General features: G+C 39.9%; 1 protein-coding gene across 3 annotated transcripts in view; it reads left to right on the forward strand.

The window, feature by feature from the left end:
- Positions 1-26,186, forward strand: part of OLFM2 (olfactomedin 2) — a 185,542-nt gene that overhangs the window by 126,084 nt on the left and 33,272 nt on the right. For all 3 annotated transcript variants that reach the window (XM_070935017.1, XM_070935016.1, XM_070935018.1), the window contains one exon: positions 16,188-16,343. In XM_070935017.1, the coding sequence (XP_070791118.1) occupies positions 16,188-16,343 (156 nt within the window). The remainder of the gene's footprint in view (positions 1-16,187; positions 16,344-26,186) is intronic.

Consider the following 26,186-nt stretch of genomic DNA (forward strand, 5'->3'; position numbering starts at 1 on the left):
CAATGCTGTTTCCGTGCTGTGGCCGTGCCTGAAACCCGATTGGTACGGGTCTAGGTAATCAGCTTCCTCCAGGAATTGTGAGAATTGGTAAGCCACCACGGTCTCAACAACCTTCGCTACAAAGGTTGGAGACAGGATGAAAGTTGTTTAAGGAGGACGTTTCATCTTCCGTAGCTCCATGGAAAACCAAGGAGCAAACTGGGATCCCTGTCAGCAGAGAGGCCGCAAAGGGGCGATTCGATCCAGCGCCCCAGTGGCAGCCTGTTCCCAGGCATCCACCAAGACATCTGGCGAATTGCGGGAAAGGTCAGTGGGAAATGTCCCAAGCTCCATCAGGAACCTATCAGGGTCCATCAGGCACCTGGGGCGGAACCAACAAGTCAGTTCCGCCTCCCAGCAGTGTGGGTTGGCAGATGGAGAGTCATGCCTGAGGAGGGAATGGTCAGTCCATGACAGGGGTTGAATAGAAAGTTCCCCCCTACTCCGAGCATTTATCCATTGCCCAGAGATAAAAATCAGGTCGAGTTGTGTCCACCGCTGTGAGTTGAGCCCAGTACAACTTGAGTCAGGTCCATGGCTGCCATGGAGGCCATGAACTCCCGAACCAACTCAGATGTCTCACCATCTGACGGGAAATTAAAATCTCCCACAATCATCATGTTGGGGAGCTCAACCGTCAGTTCAAGCTCTTTGAATTTTATTAGGAATTCCCTACCTGAACAGAATTCATTTGAAATGCCTTCTGTTTAACAATTTAAAAAAAAAAGATCACATTTCAAATTTGTCCTATTGAAATGGAATCTTTTTCTGCTTTAATCTCTCAGTCAAAACCCCTCCCCCCCTTTTCTCTTATGTAAAATTCTATTAGGAATTACTTTAAAAACAATTACGTCTGTATTATCATTTTTCAGTCTTGTATTAAAATGCTGCTGCAAGATTTGATATTATGTCTTCTTCCTGAGAAAGTGCACCAAAACATTCCCTGGAACATTATTCTCAAAAATCTAACATTTATTCTATATTTCAATTATATTTCTGCCTCTGTATAATCCTCATGTACTTCCTGAGAATGCTCAGGAAGATAAATCTATCTCAGCATCTACTTCTGTCCTATTATCGCAAAACCATTGAGAGTGTCCTGACATACAGCATTCTTGCACGGTATGGGAGCAGCTCTGTAGCAGACAAAATGCTCTACAGAGAATCATTAAAACTGCCCAGAATATCATCGGGCTCCAGCTTCCAGCCCTGGACAACATCTTCGAATTTCACTGTTTGAGAAAGTTGCATAATATTCTCAGAGACTCTTCCCATCCTGCTTACAATCTTTTTGGACTGTTGCCTTCTGGCAGAAGATACAGAACAATTAAAACTTGCACTATACATTTTCTGAATAGTTTTTATCCCAGAGCTATAATTGCACTCAACAATGAACTAAAGGGCCACCATCAGTGAACTGTTGGACAGTATTACTTGGTCTGTTGTGTGGATGTTTGGGTGGTTTAGGGGTGGGGAATTGTGGTGGGTGGGAGTGTGTTTGGGGATTGTTATGTGTGTTGGACCTGGTCTTTGGGTGTTAAGTGAATTTCGTTGTATGGGTATATTGTGTATACATGTACAATGACAATAAAGTTATTATTATCAACTTAAAAGGACTAACATTTTAATAATATTTTTCTTCTAATATAATTTTATGGCATTGCTCAAAATCTCTAAGTTCCTTCTCTCTTAATTCCAGGAGAGCCGGATTATGTTTTTTTTCCCAATTCTCTGTCTATAACTTCTGTGTTACTCTGAAAATTTCCACTTTGCAATTGATTTGTTTTACATCCCCAGACTCTTGTTACAGTTTTCCATAATCTTACCTTTTTCTTTCATCTCCTCTTTCATTTTGACAAGTCTTTTATCCATTTTTTTTCAAACACTTTCAATTTAGAATAAAGTGATTCCATTAATTTATTGCCCAGTTACTCAGATAATTTCAGAATCAAAGCTGGAATAATTCCTCTCTCTGTAGGTTGTTTTAGCAATACTCTCTTCCTTTCTGTTTTTGCCACTTTTCTGATGATTGCCATTATGATATTATAATCCAAAAGTGAAGGTGTTTCAAAGGGAAAAAAAAGGCAAGCTTCCCCTCCCTTTCACCCTATTTTGTTTTTCCATGCCCTTAATATTTTCATCTCAAGTAGCACTCCTTAATTATAGTTAGCATCACAGTCAATATCTTCCTAGTTAGAGTCAGCATCACAATCTAGCTTATATTACTTTTATCTTTTGTTTTGTAGAATCCACTAATTATCTTCACACTTTAATAGTAAACAAAAAAGAGTCACATGAAGGTCCAGTTTGTTTGTCTATTTAAATTCCAATTTATTCAAAGGCATTTTCAGAAAAAAAAAATCTTTCAAAATAACTATCCCATCTGTTTAGTCTTACATTGATTCCTGTTAAGCTTTTTGCCAAGTTTTAATTTTTTTAAAATCTTTTTTTCTTTATTCCATTACAAACCAGAAAAAATAACTCACCAAGTAGAAATTTTATCCTGCTACTCAGAAAATCTCTCTTTAGCTGTAAATCAGTTATATCTGAAAGTGTTTAATAAATGAGGCTCATACACACACCCTTATGTTCATATTAACTGCATTATGGCTGTCAGCTTGATTGAAATTTCTTAATTCCCAGCTGCTCAACTCATGAGCAGACCACAAAAATTCCTTCAGACTACTCATGAGGAGCAACTATCTAGAGTACAAGTGGGCAAGCTCACTATCTCTCATTTTTCTGGAGAGATTTCACTGGCCAGGTTTCACTCCTGATCTCTGCCACAATGTTATCCCCACTCCTTTAAGGGCATCTAGTTTGTCATGAATCATCACTGGAAATTCCTCGTAAAGCAACTTTTAAGTTTTTTTTTTAATTGTTGCTGTTGCAAACTGCCAAATAGAAACAGACTGTTTGCTGAAAAGCATATGGAAGGAGGCTAGAAGTGCTACCAATTCATTTTCTTTATTCTTAAAAAATGATGGGACTAAGGAGATTGAATAATTATAGCTCAGGAGATAGAGGATTGATTGAATGAAATTCTTTCAATTCCCCTATTAGTCTGCTGAAAAGAGAGAAGGGAAGTATAGATTGGCTCGTGGTGTTCTTGCATTTCAAGGATGGCAACGATCTATGAGAGCCAGTCTGGAGTAGTGGGTAAGGCAATAGGCTAGAAACCAGGAGATTGTGAGTTCTAGTCCTAACTTAGGCACAAAACCAGGAGATGACTTTGGGCCAGTCCTTCTCTCTCAGCTCTAAGAAGGAGGCAAAGGCAAACCAATTTAAAAAAAGAAAAACAAACCCTTGCCAGGAAAACTGCAGGGACTAGTCCAGAGAGTCACCAGGAGTCAAAAATTCTTGAAGGCACGGATACAGAAAGAGATCTATACATATTGAAAACTATAATAGTTTGGCTTCTTTATGGAAGATTAGGAAGTCAAAATAGTGGTAGTATGGAGGTCCCACTGATTTCTTGGTCATATAATAGCCAAACAGAAATGTTTGGCAACTTCACAAGCTTGGACAGAAGAACAGTAGCTTCCATATTGTTCTTCCTGGCAATTGAAGTGTAAGATTTGCTACAAGTGTTTCTTTAGATAGTCATAACCATCAAAGCTAGTAGTCAATGATAGTCAATGCTCCACTGATTGCTGTAGTTCCTTAAAAATCTACCTTAGTTGATTAGTCACCGTCATATCTGATAGCAAATTCTACTTTATCAATACCTTGAATTATTGTATTCTAAAATTCATGGAGCTATTAAAGCTACCAAATCCAACCCATTATCCAGGACAGTAGTATAACTTAAAGCTTCTTGATATGTGGCTGTCTGACATCTGCTTTAAAACGTCTGTAGTGAGTCAGGGAGATGACCTTGACAGAAATAAGCAGAAACCTTTGTCTATACAAAAAGAGCTAAAGCATTTTTAAGTTCAGAACATCAGATAAAGTTCAGAAGCAGACATCTCCGTAATTCATTGAACTATGAGGAGTAGGAGGTACAGCACAATCAGGCTGGCAAAGTTCTGTTACTATAACCTGTCTCTGTTAAATATAGTTGTAGTTATTGTTTTAGTCTGCTCTACCTAGTGGGACTTACAACACCCAATTAAAAGGATTTCAGCTTGTGTCTTTAAAAAAATTGGTATGAGTTGACCCATCTCTTGGGAGGGAGTTTCAAAGATAGGATGTCATTGATTCTTGTGACAGTAGGAGTACAGAAAGGGCTACTGCTGACTTTACTATCTGGGAAGATATAGGTTTTAAGAAGGCAGCTGTTATTCCTTCCCTCATCTATTACATGGCTGGGCAATTTAAGGGAGTAATCCATCCAGTGACCTTTACATCTCAGATATATAGACGCTTCACTTTGGGAGGAAGCGTTTATCAAGTCCAAGGAAAGGAATTGTCTTCTAGTATTGTCTTGGTCAGGATAAATCTTTTCCAATGTCAGATATCTCTACTCATAGAAAGCCACAAAGGCAGTTTGTGTCGGGGACCAGTGAGAAAAGCTTTCCATGTGATGATGCAGAACAACATAACTATAAATTTCCCCTAGAGCCCAGGAGGCTCGGGTTGTAGAGTGACTCTCTGACCTTGACTGAGATTGAAATACTTGGAAGGGAGATGGATAAGGAAGGAAAATGCCCTTTTCATAGATAAACCAACAAGTTTGGCTCAGACCACTGATCCTTAAAAAAATAGCTCAAGTGAAGAATGCAAGTCTTGTTTACATCATCCAGAAGGATTCATAGTTAATGAGCTTTTAGTGAAAGCAAAGATTCCAAACTCATGGATGGAGGTTTACATCATCCAGAAGGATTCATAGTTAAGGTCCTCAATTCTTCCTTGCATGTGCCAATATTCTCTCCAGAACTTGTCTGGGACATTTGGAAATTGCAAATTGCATTGATTTCCTACTTATGTGTGCAAACACACATTTGTTTGTGTATTAGGTGCCCTAAATTTTCTCTGGAGACTTGAGCCTCATTTTCCAGTCAACAATTTGGAGAGGTAAGGTCAGTATGAAGAGGGAGGAATAGAACATGGAGATGCAACTTCATGAAAATATGCTCATGTTCATTTATATGTAGCAACACAAATGTAGAAATCATTACCCTCATTTGAATATAATTCAAATATATCTCAACAGAGTGGTAAAAATATGAGCACTGTTTGTTTAAACTGCCGTTCCATTACTATCTTTATCCAGCAGTTTTAGAGCTACCCCTTTCATTGCATCTATATCTTTGAACTCAGCTTGCAACACACAACTCCAGAGATAGAAGTCTTAATTTAAACTTAAGCTGTCATCTACAAATCAGGGTACAGTGTTACCCTCCTGATAACCCAAAGCTGCTTGAGGATGTCCAGCTGTTACAGAGAATGAGAGCAGGATGTGTGAAAGGCTGAGTCAAAGATAAATCATAGCATATGAGATATTGCTTTTTTGAAAAATAGACTAAGCTACAAGAATTCAAGGAGACCTATGTGTCTTCCAGAAGGTTATGCTAGGTCTTGATGATCAGCCTTGCTATCAGATGTTCAGCCAAAAAGTGATGATCTTGAACTTTGCTCTTTGAATCCTTAAATCTTGCCCTTAATCTTAAAATGTGAAGAAGAGCAGTAAGAATAAACTCTGCTCTGGCTTCTTGCAACGGTGCCCCTATCAAGAATGGAGTACAAGCATCCTGCAGATGATGCCAAATAATCTCAACCAGCTTGCTGATAGGAGGAATGTTGGGAGTGTCATTCAGCAATCACTGGATTGACCAAGGCTGCCCATTTCTTTAGTTGGGATTTATTTGAATAATTAATTGTACTTAAGAAAGAAGTGGAGAAAGAGAGTAGCCCCCTCCCTTGTCACTAATATTGATTTCAATGTCATTTTCAAGCTGTGAATGCCACTACTTAATGCATAGATGTGTGTGTATGTGTTCAAATGACTCTCCACGGTCTTGTGTGCAAGCTGTGCTTCGTGTCTTTTTTCCTTGCTTTGTCATGCACCTTGCTCCTCCTCTACCCCTACATACATAAAGAAATTGGGGGTTGGTAGCTGATTAAACTTTTATTATAACATGCTGCAAAATGCCTCTTAAATAGCTCCCTTCAGAGGCCGCAGCCATGGCTGTAAAGTACCAGCTAGGGCAACGTTAATAAATAAACATCCATTTAAAGAACACGAATTGCAATCGAGTCTCTTTAAGGCTCCTGAAATAAAAGAGCTTTATAGCTTGCGCTGTGCTGAATTGAAGAGGGAAAACGTCTGGTTCGTGTTAAAAAAAAAAAAGGTATACTTCAGTGATGGGTGGGAAGGAGGAAGAAAGCAAGTAACAGCTGAAGGGAATTGGGCAGAAAGTTGCAATGCTGAGTCTTAAAAATGTGCTGAGGGAAGCCTGTTCTCAGAAACGTTTACATAATGGTGCTAAAAAGTGCACAACATCCCAGGAGGTAGCAGAAGGGGTTCACTTAGACACAAACTGAAATAGAGCAATTGACACTGATGCTGAATTGATGCTGCAGAAGAGCCCAAATTCAAAATGGAAGCCTGCTGGACTGGGAAACAAAATGGCAAGAAAAGGTCAAGGTAGGGCAGGCCATTACAGTTGAGATAGTGGGTTATGTGAGCCTTGTACAATCAAGGGAAACTTTTCTAAGATTTTTTTTTCCCCCAGTTACACTGCATCCACTTTAGTTCTTTGCCCTTCATTTCTTTTAATAAAGGTAGATGAACTTGGACCTTTTCTGTCTAAACACAGAGACTGACCCCTGTTTATCTTCATCAAGGTTTCTGAGGAGGTATTTCCTGTGATAAAAAGATAAACCTTTCAGTCACTCAAGTGGTAACCTTACTCCTTCTTTCCCCATCTTGGCACTTTGTGGAGAAATTGAAGCTGGAAGAGTGATGCTAAGGACCAGAAAACACATTCAGTGCTTGCCCCCCCCCACTTTTATGCACTGATTCAGCAGTGTTAAAACATGCAGGTTTACCACTTTCACTGTTTAATCTATATTCTACTAAAACACTGATTCCTGTAACCTTTAACTTGGCAAAAGAATGCACCATAGGGCAAAACCTTTGGACCAAGATACTTCAAATGGGTTAACTTATAGAATGCATCCAAAATGCAAGATTCCCATGGAATTGAAATTTGACAAATTTTATAAAGCATTTTCTGATATCAACATTATTGTGAGACAATTTATTACATAATACAAAATATTACAAAACATTTCGTGTGTTGATGTTTGATTGTGCTATACAGTTCAACGTGGGCTCTTTTCAAGGCAGATATACTGTAGTTCTGAATTTATCTCAACTTTTCAAGAAAAGACAGTACATTAGAAGCTCTGTCATTGTAGATATCATTGAGGAATCTGGTAAGGAAATATCTCTGAAATGATGATCCAATAGGGCACAGATTGTCTAGTTTAAAAATTAAAAACTACATCCATTCACATATTGGAATATCCCTGACCAACTCAAGTGTACAGTAGCTGCCCAGACTAAGTTTGAGTCAGTGGTGGGATATCAAATTTTTTTGCTACCGGTTCTGTGGGTGTGGCTTGGTGGGCATGGAATGGCTTGGTGGGTGTGGCAGGGGAAGGATACTGTAAAATCTCCATTCCCACCCCACTCCAGGGGAAGATTACTGCAAAATTCCCATTTCCTCCCAATCAGCTGCGACTCAGGAGGCAGAGAATAGATGGGGGCAGGGGCAGTCAGAGGTGGTATTTACTGGTTCTCTGAACTACTCAAAATTTCTGCTACTGGTTCTCAACTGCTTGGAAACTTGTTGAATTTGATACTCAATGCATTTTGTCACAAACATTTTGCCCGGTACTCATTGTTTGTCTGGTACTCAATGCACAAGCTAGAACTTGACAGTGTCAGCTGTCTTGTGACTCGCTACATTGTTCCTTATGGGAAAACATAGTTTGCTATTCGTCATTTTTGGTAGTCATTGTGCCTCCCAGAACCAATTAACAACGAGTACCGAGGTACTACTGTAGATCTCAAATACTCCCTCTTTTGTCCATTTACACAAACACTTGGCATGAAGCCATTCATTATCATTATCATACTAATAACAATGTTCTGCCTTTAATATACTGTACGTTTACATGTGGAAAAAGGGAGGGAATTCGTACACAATTCTCAAAAGGAATGGAATGTTTCTATAAAAGACCTATGTAGGGCAATTATACTGCAGGTTAATTTCTAGTATCATACAGTTCATGTTATAATAATTTCAATGTCTCACAAAGCAGACTACCTTTTTATTGGCTATTTACAGTAATAGTGAAGTAGGAGTGGCTTCAGTTCTATTGAGATAACATGGTGACTGTGGCTGGGACATTCCTGGCAGAACTAGTATTTCACGGAATTTCAATCAGCGTGGAAAAGGCCTATCTCATGAGAAAAAGCAATCTTCATAGCTCAAATAAATCAGAAGCCAGAGGCATTTCCAAGATTCAGTGCTTCCATCAAAATGGCAATATAAGTATAGTAATGCAAACCGCATCCTTTTTTTGTATGTGATACATATTCAGAAGGGGTGGAGCTTGCATCATGATGTCATGACTCTCACCATTTGCCTCTCTCCTGCAAATACCTTTGAAATTACATAGCCTGCCCCATCATCCTTTGTCAACTTTCTGACTGACTATTGTCAATTTATCACCTCACCATTTTTCACTATGTCTCCGTGTCTTTCCTGTCCTAGTGAAGCCCATCGTATTCCTTTCAGTTTTGACAGCATATCTATCTGATTCTTGTGCCGACACAAAATTGGGTTGGATACCCCTTCATGCTTCAGAGGATCTGCTGGCAGCATATTCCTGAAACCTTTCAGTGCTCCATTCCTACTTTGTTGTAGTTACCAAAGCTCATTGAAGTTTGTAGGGAAACTAATGTCTAGTGCAAAAAAAAGAGAGAACCTAGCAGTGGTTCTGCTTTAGGGCTTTCTGGAACCAGGTCATTCACTCAACTTGATGGCTTCCAAAAGACATTTGGGGATTGATTAATTGATGTTAAGATCCACTATATAGCTCTGCAACTTCACAGGCACTTTCATCAGTCTCATCTCTACCTGCAAAGCAGCAGTAATACACTGTACAGTAATATCCTAAATATTACATTTCTTTCAAAAGAAGAAGCTACTTTAGAAGCATTTGCTTGCCAGAAACAGTCCATTACACCTATGCATTTACTGGATTATCTCAGTGAATGCCTTGCAAACTCATAAACAGATACACACAGTTACTGTATATGAGTACAAATTCGTGGATTGCATTGGACGAAGACATTTTTTTTGTATTTCTTTAATTTTTTTTAAATTGCCATTTATAAACTGATTGAGTTTATAAAAGACAATTTAAAAGAAAAAACGCTGATTGGGTGAGTGGTGCGGTGGCCTAGAGATGGAGCTCTCACCTCACAATCAGAGGGCTGTGAGTTCCATCCTAGGTAAAGGCAGATATTTCTCTCTCTGGGCACACTGAGAAAATACCTGCTGAAAAAAACCTCAGCGTTGGTGACAGGAAGGGCATCTGGCCAGTAAACACTCAGCTCTATTCAAATACTCAGCTCCATTCATAATCCGCAAGGGATTATGGGGTCATTAAAAGAGGATGATTTATAAACCGATTGAGTGCTGGACTTGTGGCAAGAAGGAAGCTGCTCACTTTGAGAGCTGCCTGTATGAGTGTGGAGTGTGAGTGTTAATTGGTTGCCCTTTTCTGATAGCCTGGGCTGAGATTCTCTAGGCTTAGTCACTAGCTGGCATGGGTTGAACTGAAAAGCCCTGGACTTGATGAAAGAATGTGAAAAAGACCTGGAAGTTATACAGAATGAGACTGCAAAAGGAAAGTGTGTTAACAATAAAATAGGCTGGGCATGCAACACAAGATAGATTGAGGTATGGCAGGGCTTCAAATTTGTGTACCAATCTGCAGCTTATTTTCATGAATCACAACAAGGCAAGAGAGTCTGGGAGAAGCCCTATTAAACACAGAGGTACATCAGTAGAATTCCTGTTTTCTAGCTGATCTGTAAATGCCTATCTTATTTCAATCACTTTGCATGCTTCAGAAGGCAAAGGCTAAGGAAATTTCCCTTCCCTTCCTTTTCAACCAACTAGAATGGAAAGGAATACATTTACTGCTGCTCAGAGAATTGATGCTGAAAGAATGTAAGTCTTTCCCTGACAAACTCAATTAAGAGCTGGTCCAATTCTTGTTGTTTGCCAATAAGTCAAAATGCATTCTATGCTTGCTTTATTATATAAAATGGATCCCATGAAAGATCCAGTTAGAACCAAAACAAGCAAGAAGATAGAAATAGTTAGTTTTTAATGAGCTTTGTCACTTTCAAGTGCCCAGGGAGGTATATATGTCTGAATGCTCCTTCATATGTCAGATTCTTATATAGAGAAGCAGAACCTGAAATATTGAGGTAGTGGAAGTGGTCAATGATCACAGAGACCACAGTCAGTTTCCCTCTTTTCATTTCCTGCTGCCATCTGTTTCACAATGGCTGCCATGAGGCTTCTTCCTCTGTCAGCAATTCTGATTCCACAAAACTTCCTCTGAACAGCCCAACCCAACCAAGGGTAGAATCTGCAAAATCAATGAGAAGGCTGCTTCCTAGTCTCTTCCTGCACCATGTCATTTTGTTTACATGGAAAGTGAGGAAATTAAAATTATAACCACCAACCAGGCATCTTAGTAGATGAAAGGGTAGCCTTTGCCATTCCTGCAGCTAAAACCTGTGAGCTGCCATGAGATGGGAAAATCTGGGCTCAGCTTTAGAAAGCTAGCATGCCTTACTACAAGAAGGCCCTTAGTTCTATTTTTTCCTTGCATAGCTCGTATGAATTTGGGCTGCATAGAACTTTAGATTCAAGGCAAAAAAGAGCTTCAGAATGCAAGGGAATAGATAAGCAATATCTGTCTATAACTCCTCAAACCAATTATGGAATTTATTTATCTATCAGATTTGTGCCTGCCATAATCAAATCTGACTCTCAGCCATTAATAATAGTCGTATGTGACAACACAAACCCAACCCAACATAACTAAATCCTCCCCAATAAAACACAAAATTAAGAACTAAGCCCGTAACATATAAATCATTTAAGGTATCAAACAAGGCAATACAATATCGATATCCACAGTTATGCATAGATCACAATCTTTCAGGCCTTCAGAAGGACTCGGTTTTTAATAATGACTGAATAGGCAGCAATGTGGGGGCACGCCTGATTTGTTGTAACAAATGGATACTCCCACTGAAAAATAGCAACTACAAAACTAAGTCTCTCTCACCTTGTGGAATAAAGAACCAACTAAGCTTCTCCTGGGATATATGGATCAGGTGGATTAATTCTAGTTGGAGGTGGTAGATAGATTAAAAACAGCACTTGGAATTGCACTTGGAAACCCACCAGAAGCCACACAGAGCCTACAACATTGGGTTCATATGTTAATAACAAGCACTGCTAGTTTTAACAAATGGATTATTGCGTTCAGCAGCAGCTGGACCTTCTGGATAGTCTTCAAAGGCAGATTCCTGTGGAGCACAATATAATAGTCCAAACAAATAGATATAAAGACCGAAATTATTGTAGTGAGATCCTTTCATCCCAGCTGGGCCTCAACTGGCACATTAGCCAATGTTGGGCAAAATCCCTAGGCTGCCATAGCCTCCACCAGTCTGTCAAACAGTAGCCACAAGTCCAAAATTCCCCCCACCCCAAGACAGCCCTACCCTTCAATTATCAAAAGATTGTACTGAGGTAAGAGAGCACCTAGATCCGTGATGGTGAACCTATGACACGTGTGCCACAGGTGGCACGCAGTGCCCCCTCTGTGGCACATGAGCCGTCGCCCCAGTTCAGCTCCACGTGCGCCTCCCACAGGCCAGCTGGTTGTCGGGTCTCTGCCACACATGCACGGGGGCGGGAGGTGTGGGGAGGGGTGTGTGTGTATGCATGGGAGGTGGGGTGCATGGACAGGGCACATGCGTGGAGTCTGTGCATGCATTGAATTTTAGGGGTTCAGGCGCACACATTTGTGTGCATTCACATGCGCGCTTTGGGCACTCGGTCCGGAAAAGGTTAACCATCACTGACCTAGATGTACAAACAGCAACAAGTCTTGCTTCAGTTCAACTTCAACATGTTTCATTCCATCTACATCCTAATTTGCCTCCAGAGAGTGGAACAAAGACATAGATGGCCTTTCCTGCACTGATTATATACAAGCATTAGTGCATTGATGATACTAGAGCCTGTAGTACAGTGGACTAAAGTACTGTTATTAACATCTGCTGCTTGCAATTACTGCAAGTTCAAATCTCACCAGGCTCAAGGTTGACTCAGCCTTCCATCCTTTCAAAGGTAGGTGAAATGAGGACCCAGATTGTGGGGGAAATAAGCTGACTTTGTATAAATATACAAAAGTATGAAGGCTATTGCTTAACGCATTGTAAGCCGCCCTGAGTCTCTGGAGACGGGCGGCATATAAATTAAAGCAAAAAAAAACAACAACTATATAGATTGCTTCCCCCAGAACTAAACCCTGGGCACCTCACAAAGGAGCATTTACCAAGGCAATCTCTCTTTTCCCACAACCACTGAGAGCCCATTAAGACGGGAATAAAACCAGCATCAAGTAGTGATTCCAGGCCTAGCCCTCCCTAGGATCTGAGAGAATATCATGGTCAATTATATCAAAGGCTACTAAGAGGTATAAAAAGAATAAGAGGAGCAAACTATCCCCATTTAAATAACCAAAAAGCAAACAATCTCCATCACATATCTAGGTTTGAACCCTGGCTGAAAGTTCCCAGATTAATTGTTTCTTTTGGGACACTATAGTTGCCCCCAACCTTACCAATAAAGGGAATGTTAGAAACTGTGTGATAGCTGTCAAAAATAGGGAAACTAGACACTGCTCTTGAAATCACTGGCAAACCCCCCAAATCTATCCAGAATCCATCAAAATCAATGAGACCTCTGGGGCACATCATCTAATGGTCCGCTTTACTCCACAGAAATGACAGTTAATTTCATATGAACCAGAAAATGATCTGGCTATGGCAAAGAGCTAAGAGAAATATCTTCCATATTGAGATCACCACATACTACCTCAGAGAAGAAAATAAGGTCCAAGGTGTCACCATCTCAAGAGTGTTAAACCAGACTAAGCCAATGATCACTATAGAGGTCAATAACTGTACCCAGACTCATCCCCATGAGGTTGAAATCATCCAATACCAAAAGGCCAAGGTATTCAAGAGACAAGTCATTGCTAGGAGAAGGACCTTCCTGGACAGCAGTATCCTTTATCTTGTCCCTATGGCCCAACTTGGGGGACACAGTGACTCAATGGCTAAGATGCTGAGCTTGTCGGTCAGAAAGGTTGGCAGTTCAGCAGTTTGAATCCCTAGTGCTGTGTGACGGGGTGAGCTCCCGTTACTTGTCCCAGCTTTTGCCAACCTAGCAGTTCAAAAGCACATAAAATGCAAGTAGAAAAATAGGGACCACCTTTGGTGGGAAGGTAATAGCATTCTGTGCACCTTTGGTGTTTAATCATGCTGACCACATGACCATGGAGATATCGTTGAACAGCGCTGGCTCTTCGGCTTTGAAATGGAGATGAGCACATCAGAAACAACTAGCACGTACGTGCAAGGGGAACCTTTACCTTTACCTTTAATATGGCCCAACTTAACAGACAGATATTCATAACCTGCCACTCAGGAGCGGAAACCATAAGAATAGGCAAAGGGAAGACAGAGATAAACATTGTTGTACTTTTAAGAACAGGCAGTATTATTACAAACTTTCATAGATAAATGAAGAAAATGGTTGTGAAGGCATTTTATAAATAAGTACTGTTGTAGGGAAGTGGGAGAAAGGAAAAAATAGGCAGGATTATTTGGTGGGGGTGGGGGTAAGAAAACAGTGTTCAGGTAGATAAAGTGCTGTATGGATCACTTCTGTGCAACCAAAACAACCAAGACCTTGTGGTCTACCAACCAGCAACAGCAATGTTATATCATGAAATACTGGCTGAATTCCTACAAAGCTTTTAACTAGGTCAAGCAATGCATTTGCACAACATGCCAACTTTGGTTGATATTTACCTTGATTAGAATATTGTGGCTCAGTAGACTGTGAAGGCTACCTTTTATCTTGAAAAAATGTTTAGATTTATTCATGATTGTAGTTTGGATAGAAAGACATGAAAAAATGTCCTTCAATGACATGAAAAAATGTATAATTAGAAAAGAAAAACATATGCACCGCATGTATTTGTTATTTTAGTATAAACTCCATCAAAGGGACCACAAATGCAACTTCTAGAAGTCATCTTCATCAGCCATTCAGTTGTGTCCGACCCTTGACCACTCTATGGATCAGCAGCACTCTTCATGCTGTCCTGTCCTGTTCTCCAATTCTAGAAGTATAAAAATATTTACAGCTCCCTGGAGAATGTCCTGGAGATATAGTGTGCCCGAATTTGAATATGGTGTTCCTTCTTGGTCCTTAGATTTTATCAGGTGCAAAAGACCAGGTACATGACCTCCATACATGAAGGTCCAGTTAAACTGATGTATTGCTAAAAGGCCTAAGCACAGGAATCTATTTAGCTAATGGTCAGCATCTGCTTAGAGTCAGATAAGGGTTAATAATTCAAGGTGGGGGGGTTGGACTTAGTCTAATTGTGGCTATAAAGGGATTCTAGGCTGTTGCCGCTTTTAACTCTGCCCCCAGGTTCTGTCACTCCTTCTCCTATAGATTTAACATATTGTGGTCATAGCTCTCATGCCCAAAACCAAAAATGACACATGGTGATTCTTCCAAGCTGAGTTCTTCATTGATTCACACCTATAGACAAATCTCACTCTATTATCTGCCTCTACAATATACTCCGTCACCCTCTTTCTCCCACACATGAAATCTGGACTGAGTTGCCTCTTAACTTTTCTGGAATTCACCCCCTCTCTACATTCCATCACAATAGTTAATCCCAAAAGGATATAGAAAACACATAAAGCTACCAGCCTAGCATGGTCGTCCAAACAGAAAGCATGACGGGATGGACCTTATGGACTACCTTATTGTAAAGGTTACATTAGCAAAATCTTGCAAATTTAAAAGAACATTTCTCCCCCATTCCTTTTGCAGCCCAAGAAGCTAAGTTTCAATCCCTTCTGAGATACAGTATATGCCGTGCCTGCATTCCTTCTGTGGGTTAAGCTACCTCTTAAATGATCATTCCACTGGTTGTTGCTCTTCCCCCTTTCTCCCAAGGTCATTCCCACATATCATTACATGATAAGTGATGCTGTATATAGCCTCCTATAAAAAGGCAACGATGATAAGGAATTGGGGTATGCACGAAATGAAAAAAAAATTTTTTTTTACTTCAAGTTTGGAACAAAGATTCATCCAGAACATTACAATTTGCCTATGTTCCAATGCCCATGCTTTTGTTTAGACCCAAATCCAGGTCATATTTTGCCCTCTACGATGGAAGTGGAGGACTCCTTCCTAAACATGTCTCCTTCCTTCAAAGACAAACGTTTAAAAGAGCATTGTCTTTCCCCTTCTCCACTTTTCATCAGTATTCAGCTCCACCTGGTTCCATTATCATCCATATTTCATGGGTGCAAAGCAGGCAAAAGGAGCTGGAATTCCAGCTGGTGCTGCAGACGGCAGGTTTAGACTCAGGTCCCCGAGGAGGATGCTTCATTGTGAGCTTATTGAACCAGGAATATGAAACAATCTGGTCTGTAAAACTAGTGGGGGCTGATCTGAAAAAAAAAAAAAGTAGTGGAAGGATCCTGTTTACCTCACTCTTCATTCATCCTATTACAGATTCTGCCTATTTGTCGGCTGTGGATTGGTCCCAAGTAGGACATCTGTCGTTAAGTTCAGGGGAAATCATCAGTACATTTGCTCCAAAATTATTGGGTTCAAAAATACCCCTTCATCCATTACCATGCAAAATTCCTTTGAGGTAGTCTGAGTTCTTGGGTTACTACTGGCTTTCTTTGATCCCATAAAATCATCCAAACAATGAGCTGAAGGATCCTGCCAATCTAACGTCAGTATTCTTTCTCCATTGAGCAGGTACAGAACATCTCCCAATCCATGGAAGTGCTGGATCTTCGGACCTACCGGGACTTGCAATATGTCCGTAATACAGAATCATTGATGAAAGGACTGGATTCTAGGCTGAAAGTGGCCACTGAGGGTCAAAGAAACCTGAATGTCAAAAGTTTCCAGGTAACTCTTTGCATTCCCCCCTCAATTGCAAATGGAGGGGAAAGGTTTGTGCAGGATCTGTGCAAATTTGTCCGCTGTTTTCATAACTCTTCATTTTGTGTCACAGGTTTGATTCGACTCCAGTTTCACATGCATTGTTCTATTCATTTCTTTTATTAAAATTACCTTTTTTGTGTGTGTTTGACTTTGGACTCTGCACTCTATTGCAAACATTGCTTCCTTAATATTATTTATCCTATCAGTGGTAGGGATTCAAATTTTTTTACTACCGGTTCTGTGGGCGTGGCTTGGTGGGCATGGCAGGGGAAGGATACTATAAAATCTCCATTTCCACTCCACTCCAGGGGAAGGTTAGTGCAAAATCCCCATTTCCTCCTGATCAGCTGGGACTCAGGAGGCAGAGAATAGATGGGGGCGGGGCCAGCCAGAGGTGGTATTTACCAGTTCTCTGAACTAGTCAAAATTTCTGCTACCGGTTCTCCAGAACTGGTCAGAACCTGCTGAATACCACTTCTGCCTTGTGTGCAGTTTGCTGTGACTGCATGCATTTCTATGCTTAATTTTTTGAGATGCAAAACATGGGGCAATATTCTAGAAAGTATGTATTTTTTGGTATTGACTGCACCCTGGTTCTTAGTGTAGTTGGAAAGATGTCATATTATAATATAAATATTTTGATGAATTTAATGTATCCTTACTGAGGAATGTAATTATGATGGTTAATAATACTGTTTAGATATCAATCTCCATAGCATTCAGTTTTAGACCAACCTGATTTCTCTTCAAAATAAACTCGTGATACCTGGGATTAGATACCTGGCAAAATCCTGCTTGGATTTTGCCATTTTTTTTTGCATTAAGATGAAGGTGATCTCAAGAATAGTGTTTAATTAGAAGTTTGCATATAGTTAAATGTAATTCGTAAGGATTGATGGGAAAGAAGCTGTCTTGTACTTATTAACTGCCCTTGATCACATCCATCTTCATGATCAAGTGATTATTCAGGGGAAAAAAATCATTTGGGGCATGGAGCAGATGGGAAGGAGAAATGAAATGCTAATCAGTGTGCAGCTAATATCAGTTAGGAGTGCCAGTAGCTTTGTAGAATGGACTCATTTGCATAACGTTTGCAAAATTGACAGTGTAACTTCCATCCCTAAGAAACCATGATAGATAAAGAAGTAACATTAGGCCAAACAAGAGGAAGGATTTTGCTAATTATACAAGAGCTGTTTGAGACTGGAATGGGTTGATCTTAACAAGGAAGGAAATTGGTTTTGCTTCAGATAACTTAGGTAAATGCTGAAGATGCTTTGAGGCTGATGTTTAAAGTGCAGCTACTGTATCTTATTCATAGTATTTTAAAGTAATCTCGATAATATCTCCCATTTGTAACCTCCTGTGTCTTCCTGTTGCTTCTTCCATTTTTTTCCCTCTTCCCCCCAAAATAAAAATGGCTAAAGGAAAAAAAGAGAGATTAGGTCTACAATGCCCTTTGATTGGTGGTATGCAGAGACCGAAGTCTGAAAGAACCCCTAGGGAAAGTTAGGCAGGATTATTGATTGTAGATTACAGCATTTATAACCCATTTTTGGTACCATTTTTATACCAATTGAAAACAAGAGTGCTTGCTCTGCAGACTATGGGCATTCTTATAATATATTGGGAAAATGGGTTTGTTATACAGATACTCCCCACCGTATGACCGCAATTGAGCCCAAACTTTCTGTTATTAAGTAAGTCATTTGTTAAGTGAGTTTTGCCCCATTTTACAATTTTCTTGCCACCGTTGTTAAGTGAATCACTGAAGTTGATAAGTTAGTAACCCGGTTGTTCGGTGAATCCGGCTTCCCCATTGACTTGGCTTGTCAGAAGGTTGCAAAAGGTGATCACATGACCTTGGGACACCACAATGGTCTTAAGTATGAACCAGCTGCCAAGTATCTGAATTTTGATCACATGGTAATGGGGATGCTGCAAAGGTGGTAACATTGAACAATGGTCATAAGTCACTTTTTTCAATGCTGTTGTAACTCTGGATGGTAACTAAACGAACTGTTGTAAGTTGAGGACTATATATGGCAGCTTCTTGGCATATCAACATTGTGAATTAATTAGGAACTTATCTCTCTTTTTTAAGGGGATGTGTTACCTAGAGTGAGCAGACTCATTTGCCCTGGAAGTGGAGAGAAACTCGCCTTTGGAATGCTTCTGTTATGTTTCTGAGAAATGATTTTGGAGAGAATAAGATTGGGTTCTGAGGAACCTATATTTAGTCTATGAGCATAAATCTATTGAAGCAGATGAACCTTATTTTAGTTATGCAGCCTGAGTTCCTAGGGCTGGATTGGGCCTCTGAAAAATTTGGGTGCAGTCTCTGAAAGATCTGCAAAAGTTAGTTGTCAAAGTTTAATTTTTAATATGCCCAAAGAGAAGAGATGAATTACATGAATAGGAAATCAAATATCAACTATACTTAATTTTAACTAAATGGAAATTTAATTCATGTCCCCCCCCCCGGGTGATCCTCCCCTACTTGTGGGTGTATGTCTTGCCCCACCCCCAGTAGCACACCTCTGGAAAGTCAAATGCATCCTTTGGTACAGAAAACATTCTATATCCCAGCTATATTCAGCTTTGGGACTGCCAGATGTTGTAGTAATGTGTTATATGGTTTAACAATATCTGTGTGGCAGAACTCCACATGCAGAAATTCTCTGATTTATGTACACAGTAGACATGTGTTAATAACCTTTCCTTTTTCCACCCCCAACAAGGTCGATGAATTCTTTAAAGAATACATTTGTGCTTGCCCTCAAATATCTGATTGGTCATAATGGGGTAAGGCAATCACATCTACATATTGCCCAATTAGTGCTCCTTTCCAGCAGCCCAGAAAATGAAGTCTGTATGCTTAAACCCATATCGCAGGTGCACAGGCTAGAAATGAATCCTGAAGGAGGAGAGATTGGAAGAAAAAAACTTTCTGCTTATCGTGTATATGGAACATCAGAAATTTACACGTAGATGTGGTGAATTTCATCTTACAGGGAAGAACCAAACCTACTGATTTATTAGCTTGATTTTCTCAGGCAGAGCCAAATGATGTAACAGCCTGAAGTCCATTGCCCAGATCTTCATTCTTTATTTAAACATGCCCAATGTTTTCATCTCAGAAATGATCTACAACCATACAAGGGTGGACTTTAGGAACTGGAACCAAATTCCAATCCTATTAGTGCTCTATTTTCTTCCCACGGGACAGTATTATTGTTGTCTGCACTAACATCCTTGTGCTGATTCTTTTCTATAGCTATGAAGGGCCAGAAATGTATCCTCAAAGGAGGATACATTTCTATACGCAAAACTAGTTTTCGCCTAATTTTCAGGAGGATCTTAATGGTATGAACCTTATAAACACAAAGGTGTTAACCGGGAGTAGAGATCGGAGTTGGAGGGAGTCCCTCTCTCCATATATTGCAAACACATACTTTGCTGAACTGTCATCTTGCATCACTTGAGTAACATTGGAGGAAATAACAGGGAGGGGAGACTTTCCCTTTTCTTTCTATGGGTCCCCCACTGCCCACTGCTTGGGCCAGGGAGATGGATGGGGATTGAAGAGTCAACTGGAGATTTCCTGTAGGCTGAATCTAGTCGTCAGGCTGAAAATCCACCACTTCTAAATCCAGAAGTTAGGAATCATATCTGGAAAACAAAGCGAATAAGAAAAGAATTAGCCAGATCCACGAATAGGAAAATAATTCCTTTCCAGATGAGTATTTTAGGATACTTTCCTATCCCCACAGCTGAGCTGTTGATATGCAAAGCATTTGGAGACGTTCAAACCTTGCTGATTTATTCCCCAGAGAGACAGAAATCTTATGGCCATGTTGATGCCTTTTCTTGTTATGAAATGCAACCAAAGGAGATGTAGGCGTGAGCTGCATGGCCTTGGATTTGACAGCTGCAGAAGACAAGACATTGATTAAATGTTGGAGCTCTAGCAGACAGTTGGGCTAGTTTTAATGTCATCATGCAGGTGGTGAGTCTCAGACACCAATGGGCAATGCAGCAAAGGAGTATGGCTGAAAAATAGAGAACTTTGAGACAATTTGGGACAAGAAGTGGAGGGACTAAGCATGCTTCATTCCTGCCAAACAGCTTCTCAAGGATAATTTGAACGATTGCAAGGGAGGCAATTGCTGAAGCCCTAATAAAGCTGTTTAGTAAGGAGATGGAGCAGTGATGTCAGTTCAATAGGAAATAATCTCTTTGGGAACTAAAAGCAGGGAGACAAAATTAGAGCAGCACAATGGCCATTTCAAGGAACAGTTAAATAATTCAAGTGCTAATGATTGTGCAACATCACTTTGGCATTATCTTGAACATCTAAAAGAAACTGGTGATTTGCAGACAAGGGGTGTTAAATGAGAGCATATATACGCTATAAATTGAGCCATCTCCTTTTTAAATAGCAGAGTGGCCTTATCAGCGATTCCAATGAAGAGCAATTTAACACATTTGTCTGACTCTTTCAGCATGCCTCTTGAGCACTATGGACAGCAGAATTTGGGAGAACCTGGCGGGATTAAGTTTCACATTCATCAATGAGATCAGCAGAAGAGAAAGGGAAGTTTATTGAAAAATGGTGAGGAGCACCTTCACCTGTAGAATATCAGGTTTATTCTCTAGAATCACCTGATAAGGCTAAAAATCTCTTCTGCTCAAGATCTTGCCACTAATCAGTGATAATCAGTTGTAGACAGTCCTGGGCTAGCTGGACCATAACTGTAGTTTAGTTTAGGATAAAGCAGCATGCCAAGTATTAGAGTAATTAACAGCAGGTTGAGGAACAGAAAATGATTCCAGATTCTCATTAAACATCTCCCCAGTTTTGGTTTGGCTGTGTTTTGGAGGTAGAAGCAACACATTAGGAACCTTCCATTGTTCCAGGGTTGTTATTTTTCTTATTGTTAAATTCTGTTTCAATGCCTATTGTATGTGCTCAGTTTGCAACAATTTCTATTCCTTCATGTCTTTTCCATTAGCACTTCAACATTACCAAACTGATGTGAACAAGGCAATGGTAACAGTAATTATCAGTTGATAATTATCAATTGTAAATTGAAACAATTTACAAGGGCGGGAAAGTTGTGATTCTCCAAATATTGTTAAGCTATAACTTCAAGTATCCCTCCCTATTGATGATGCTGATTTGAACTTCTGACAACCTCAGTTAAACAGTTTGTGATAACTACAGGCTATCATTGGAGGGCATTTCTGTATATGTCCATTATTGTGCCAAAAGTTGTGGGATATGTGGACATGTCACATGTATCCAGGGGGGGAAAATGGACAGGCTATATTGCTGTTGGGTGCACTTCAAATCTGGGAATTCTTAGCAATGGCCATGCTGGTTGAAAACTCTGGGAATTGAAATCCATATGTGGGCAGGATATCGAAGCTGAGAAAGATGAGCAGAGTTTCTGGGAGATGAAGTTGAGATGATTTGTTTACCAGTGTAGTTCCCTGGCCAATAAAATAAAATAAAATAAATGACACAAGATACTTATGCATTTAGATCTCGCTGTTGCTTAATGAATTTTAGAACTTCTTTGTGCATCATATGAATGCCCAACACAGATCAGAAGCTTGACAATGCATCCTATGGGAGCTGCAATATTGTTATCTCTGGTAACAATATTGCATTTCTGTGGATACCAGGACTGAAATGTTGATGTTTTATGGATTTATTATTGTGAGATATGAGAAAAATAAAGGCAGGAAAGATTTTCCTACTTGTCTGCACCTTCTATTTTCTTTTTCTTTTTAAATTTGTATTAGTTTTTACTGTTTATAATTACTGTACTCTAATTATAATCCTTAATAAAATCATATTTAAAAAGGGGAGAATTGCTTGGTTTTGGTAAATGTACCTGCTATTTACAATTTGCATTTTCTAGAGTACTGCCATCTTGCCAGGGCCAAACTCTCACTTAACAAAAGGTTGAGGAGGAAGAGGGGGGGTTGTAAGTGCCATGTGGCTTTACTATATTTGGAAATGATGTATTCCAGCTTTTCAAAAGGACCAAAGCAACTTTTGGCCCATCACATTCATATGACTTACATACATAGAGTATCATCTGAATCATTGAAGTGATTCTTGACTTGTAGAAGTATGCGAGTACTGACTTTTCTGCATTGGAAGGTCTTTTTACAGCTTTTTACTGGAGTGGCTATAGTGCTTTCAGGCTGGCCTTCCCCTAGAGTGGGAGAATTATGCTGAGGAAGGTGAGATAGTAAATTGATTGCTTTGCCTTCGAAAGGGTTGCTCTTGATAATCTCAGTTTGCAGAGCTGACTCATGAATCAGCCAAGGGAATATCATCTCTGCAATTAAAACCCAAGCAAATCAACACAGTCCTTTCCCCCTCCCTCCAAGGCACCTGCAGGGAGAGGTTGGCATTACTGATAAATGAGCACAGACCATCCACATTCTGGGCCTTTTGCCATTCAATTACCTTTCCTGGTAATTTTTCAAGTCTAGCCAGGGTGATTACAGCCATTTGCTGAGAATAATGGGCATCTGGTTTATGCTTGGTTGAGAGGGGAGTAGTGAGCTAGAGTGTCCTAATGACAGCTGGGAGAGAGCTGGCTGCTCAGAAAGTCTCTCTTGATTAAACCCCAGGCTGCCAGAATCTACATTCTCCTCCATTTATGTCTGCCATTCTGTGTTACATTTGATTGCATGCAAGGCTATGATCAATTCAGGGTCAGTCCTTAAAGTAGGCTATTGGGAAGAGAGAAGGAAGGGAAAGTTTCCTGTGTCACTAGTAGATAGTTAAGGTAGTAGTCTCAGGATATCCAACCATCTGAAGATTTGAGCAACATGGTTAACATTTAACCATTCTTCTGTTCCTTGATCAGCTTTTCCTTACACAGTTGGCTTCCAGCTTTCACTCTACATTAGAGGTAATGGTAATCCATAGGCCACATACTTTCACCATCTTAATTGTGGTCTTCATGGGCTCCTGGAGTGGGTAGGACCTTTTTATTTTAGGGAACTGGGGGGGATTTTATTAATTAATCCAATTTATATGGCTGCCCATCTCACAAAAAAAGAAGCCTAGGTAGTATACCACAATCAAAAATATAAAAATATACAAAAACAATCATTATAAAAATATGAAATCATTTTTAGGAATTAAAATATTAAAACATTTAATTGTACAAACCACAAGGCATGGGGAGAGTGAATATATGAAACACAGTGGAGCCAGCTAAGGATGTCTCTGGTTCCCTAAGACCCCTAGGCTGGTGACATAAGGTCAGATTGATTCTTCCCAAATGCTCAATGAGTGTTCCAACTAACAGACTCCTTTGATATTACGAGCCAGGCATCTAGTCAGGTAGGGCATTAAGGCAAAGTAGTCTCTTCTAGGTTGGAAACAACGGGTTATACTCATTCCATATAAACTCCTTGAGGCACTTTAGATACCAGCAGACAAATAGATCTCTTGAGATCATGCATACCAATAGGTCTCATATCTCCATCATTAATCAGTTCCTCTTTTAACCCATATCAATAAGATGCTATCATGACTAAATTAAAATTTAAGTCTGGATCAATCTCTAGAATATAGATATACCTACACCACTTTTTAATTATTACTGAAGGAGTAACAGCTAACAATCCACCCCTATTGGCTTGCTCAGAATATTCACTATCTCTGTCAGATTTCCAGATCAATTCTAAAGAAATTAAAATACCAGAACAGTTTTCTACATTGAGAAGTCATTCCAACAGTGTCCTTTCATTCATAGAAAGTTCTCTGAAGAAGAAGCTCTAGGAATGTAACATGTTGCTTCTGAAGCCCAAATATTTGGGCATCCTTTGGCAACCTTTAACAAGTACACTTACACAAGGATATGCTGTGGCATTGTGAGTCACAAATGATCCAGCAGCTTGCTCACATAGCCAGATTGACAAAACCAAAAAGTATCCAACCCCAAATGATAGGAGGAAGCCAGTTAACTCAAACTGACCTGTGATAACCAATAACTACAGATATTTAACTTAGTGTGATTATAAATGATTTTTTTGCTGCCAAATGTGATCTACACAGGTCAATTTAATTTTCTCTAATGTAAGTTGCAGGCTGCTTATCTAGCATATGTGCGGCCACTTGAAAGGACTTATCTGGAGAGCATCCTTGCCACTATCAATGCTGCAGACCATCCAAAAGAATTTAACCTTTATTTGGTCATGCTCAGGGCATGATTTTACTACTACTTTGCCTTCTTTTCCTGAAAAAGAACTTCATCTTACAAGCTGCGATACATAGGCACATTGATGATGTGATACAGCTCTTTGAAGTAGAACTGGTCAGGAAACAGATACCACAAGAACTAATGGAACTCCTTTATTGTTGTAGGGTATAATAACAGAATCTTGAAAGACTGACAGAGATACCTTCTCCCCCCACCCCTATTAAAAAGAATCAAGGTGGGACAATCTTGAGGTTATTATTTCCTCCTGGCTTCCTGTCTGTCCAGACTGAGCTGATGTTTACTTGGTTGAATTCCTTCTTCAAAACTATCCCTGTAGTCCTCTCCAGAACTGTGTACAGTACTCCTCTGCCATAGTGGAAACCTTCCAAAATTTGATGAACCGCAACCACTCAGGACATGTCATCACCCATGATAATGGGTGCTTGGAATTTTACTTCAGCAACATCTGGAAGGGTGCAAGTTCACTTTTCTTTATACCATTCCATGCATTTCCCCAGGAAGCTATTATTCTCTGTAAGCCTAAGAATTCACCGGTTTTTTCGAACCCTTTCTTTCCACTGGCACATTCTAATTGCTTAGCTTTTCTCTATACAATTTGTGGCTGCGTACGTGGTTTCCCTGCTCCTAATTTCATCCTAAAACATACTTGTTTGGACATACTTGTCTCTGTGTGCTGCTATAAAATATTGATTTCCTTCTGTTGGATGATCTGAAATGGTAAGCCACTGTGTGCCTGTCTCCCCAAATAATCATTCTGCCCCATTATTGCCAAGCTCATTAGAATAGATGGAGCCTTTCCAATTTACCAATTCTTGGATTGCTGTATTTAATTTGCTAGCAAGGCTGCAGATATAACCTCCATCCCAGACTAGAGAAAACAGTGTAATCCTGGCAGTGGTAAAGTGGTAGCAATTGGATGTTCGTCAATATCATGCTATCAAACTGTTAATTAGCTCACATGTATAAACATTTAGCAGGACACGGGAAGAGAGGGAGACAGATTCAGGACCCTGATTTTCAGACAGCAATCTACTTATATTCAAGGTTTCAGTTATCCCAGGCTGGCTGGTGTGCATGTGCACGAGCAGACACATATATCCAGGTTTGTTCCTTCCTTCTCATTACAACAAGTAGTTGCACTCCACAGAAAGACAACGAAGGTGCAAATGCCTATGGTTGCCTCCCCTGATTTAGTACCTTCCAGAAATGAAGCTATGGTTTTGTAGCCTCAAGACATCAGGTGGCACCATGTTGGAGAAGACTGGCCTCAGTATCTGTCTTAAGGTGTATTAATTAAATCATCTCTGAAAAAGCCACATCTACTGTCCAAACATCCTGGGAAGTGAAGATGCTTCCTGACTCCTGGAGAATATTCCAGAACCTATTGTAAGAAGCATGGCATATTGTTTGGGAGGCAAATTATTTTCAAATGGAAACGATATTCCTCCCAATTCAAAATAGATCTTAGGTAACAGTACAAACGGCATTTCACCAAACTTCAAAAATTACATACACATACAAACTTTATGATTAGGTCAAATATCAGGAA

This window comes from Pituophis catenifer, unplaced genomic scaffold (assembly GCF_029215685.1).
Source record: "Pituophis catenifer annectens isolate HBS135680 unplaced genomic scaffold, rPitCat1.0.hap2 SCAF_2, whole genome shotgun sequence".
NCBI classification, from domain to species: domain Eukaryota; kingdom Metazoa; phylum Chordata; class Lepidosauria; order Squamata; family Colubridae; genus Pituophis; species Pituophis catenifer.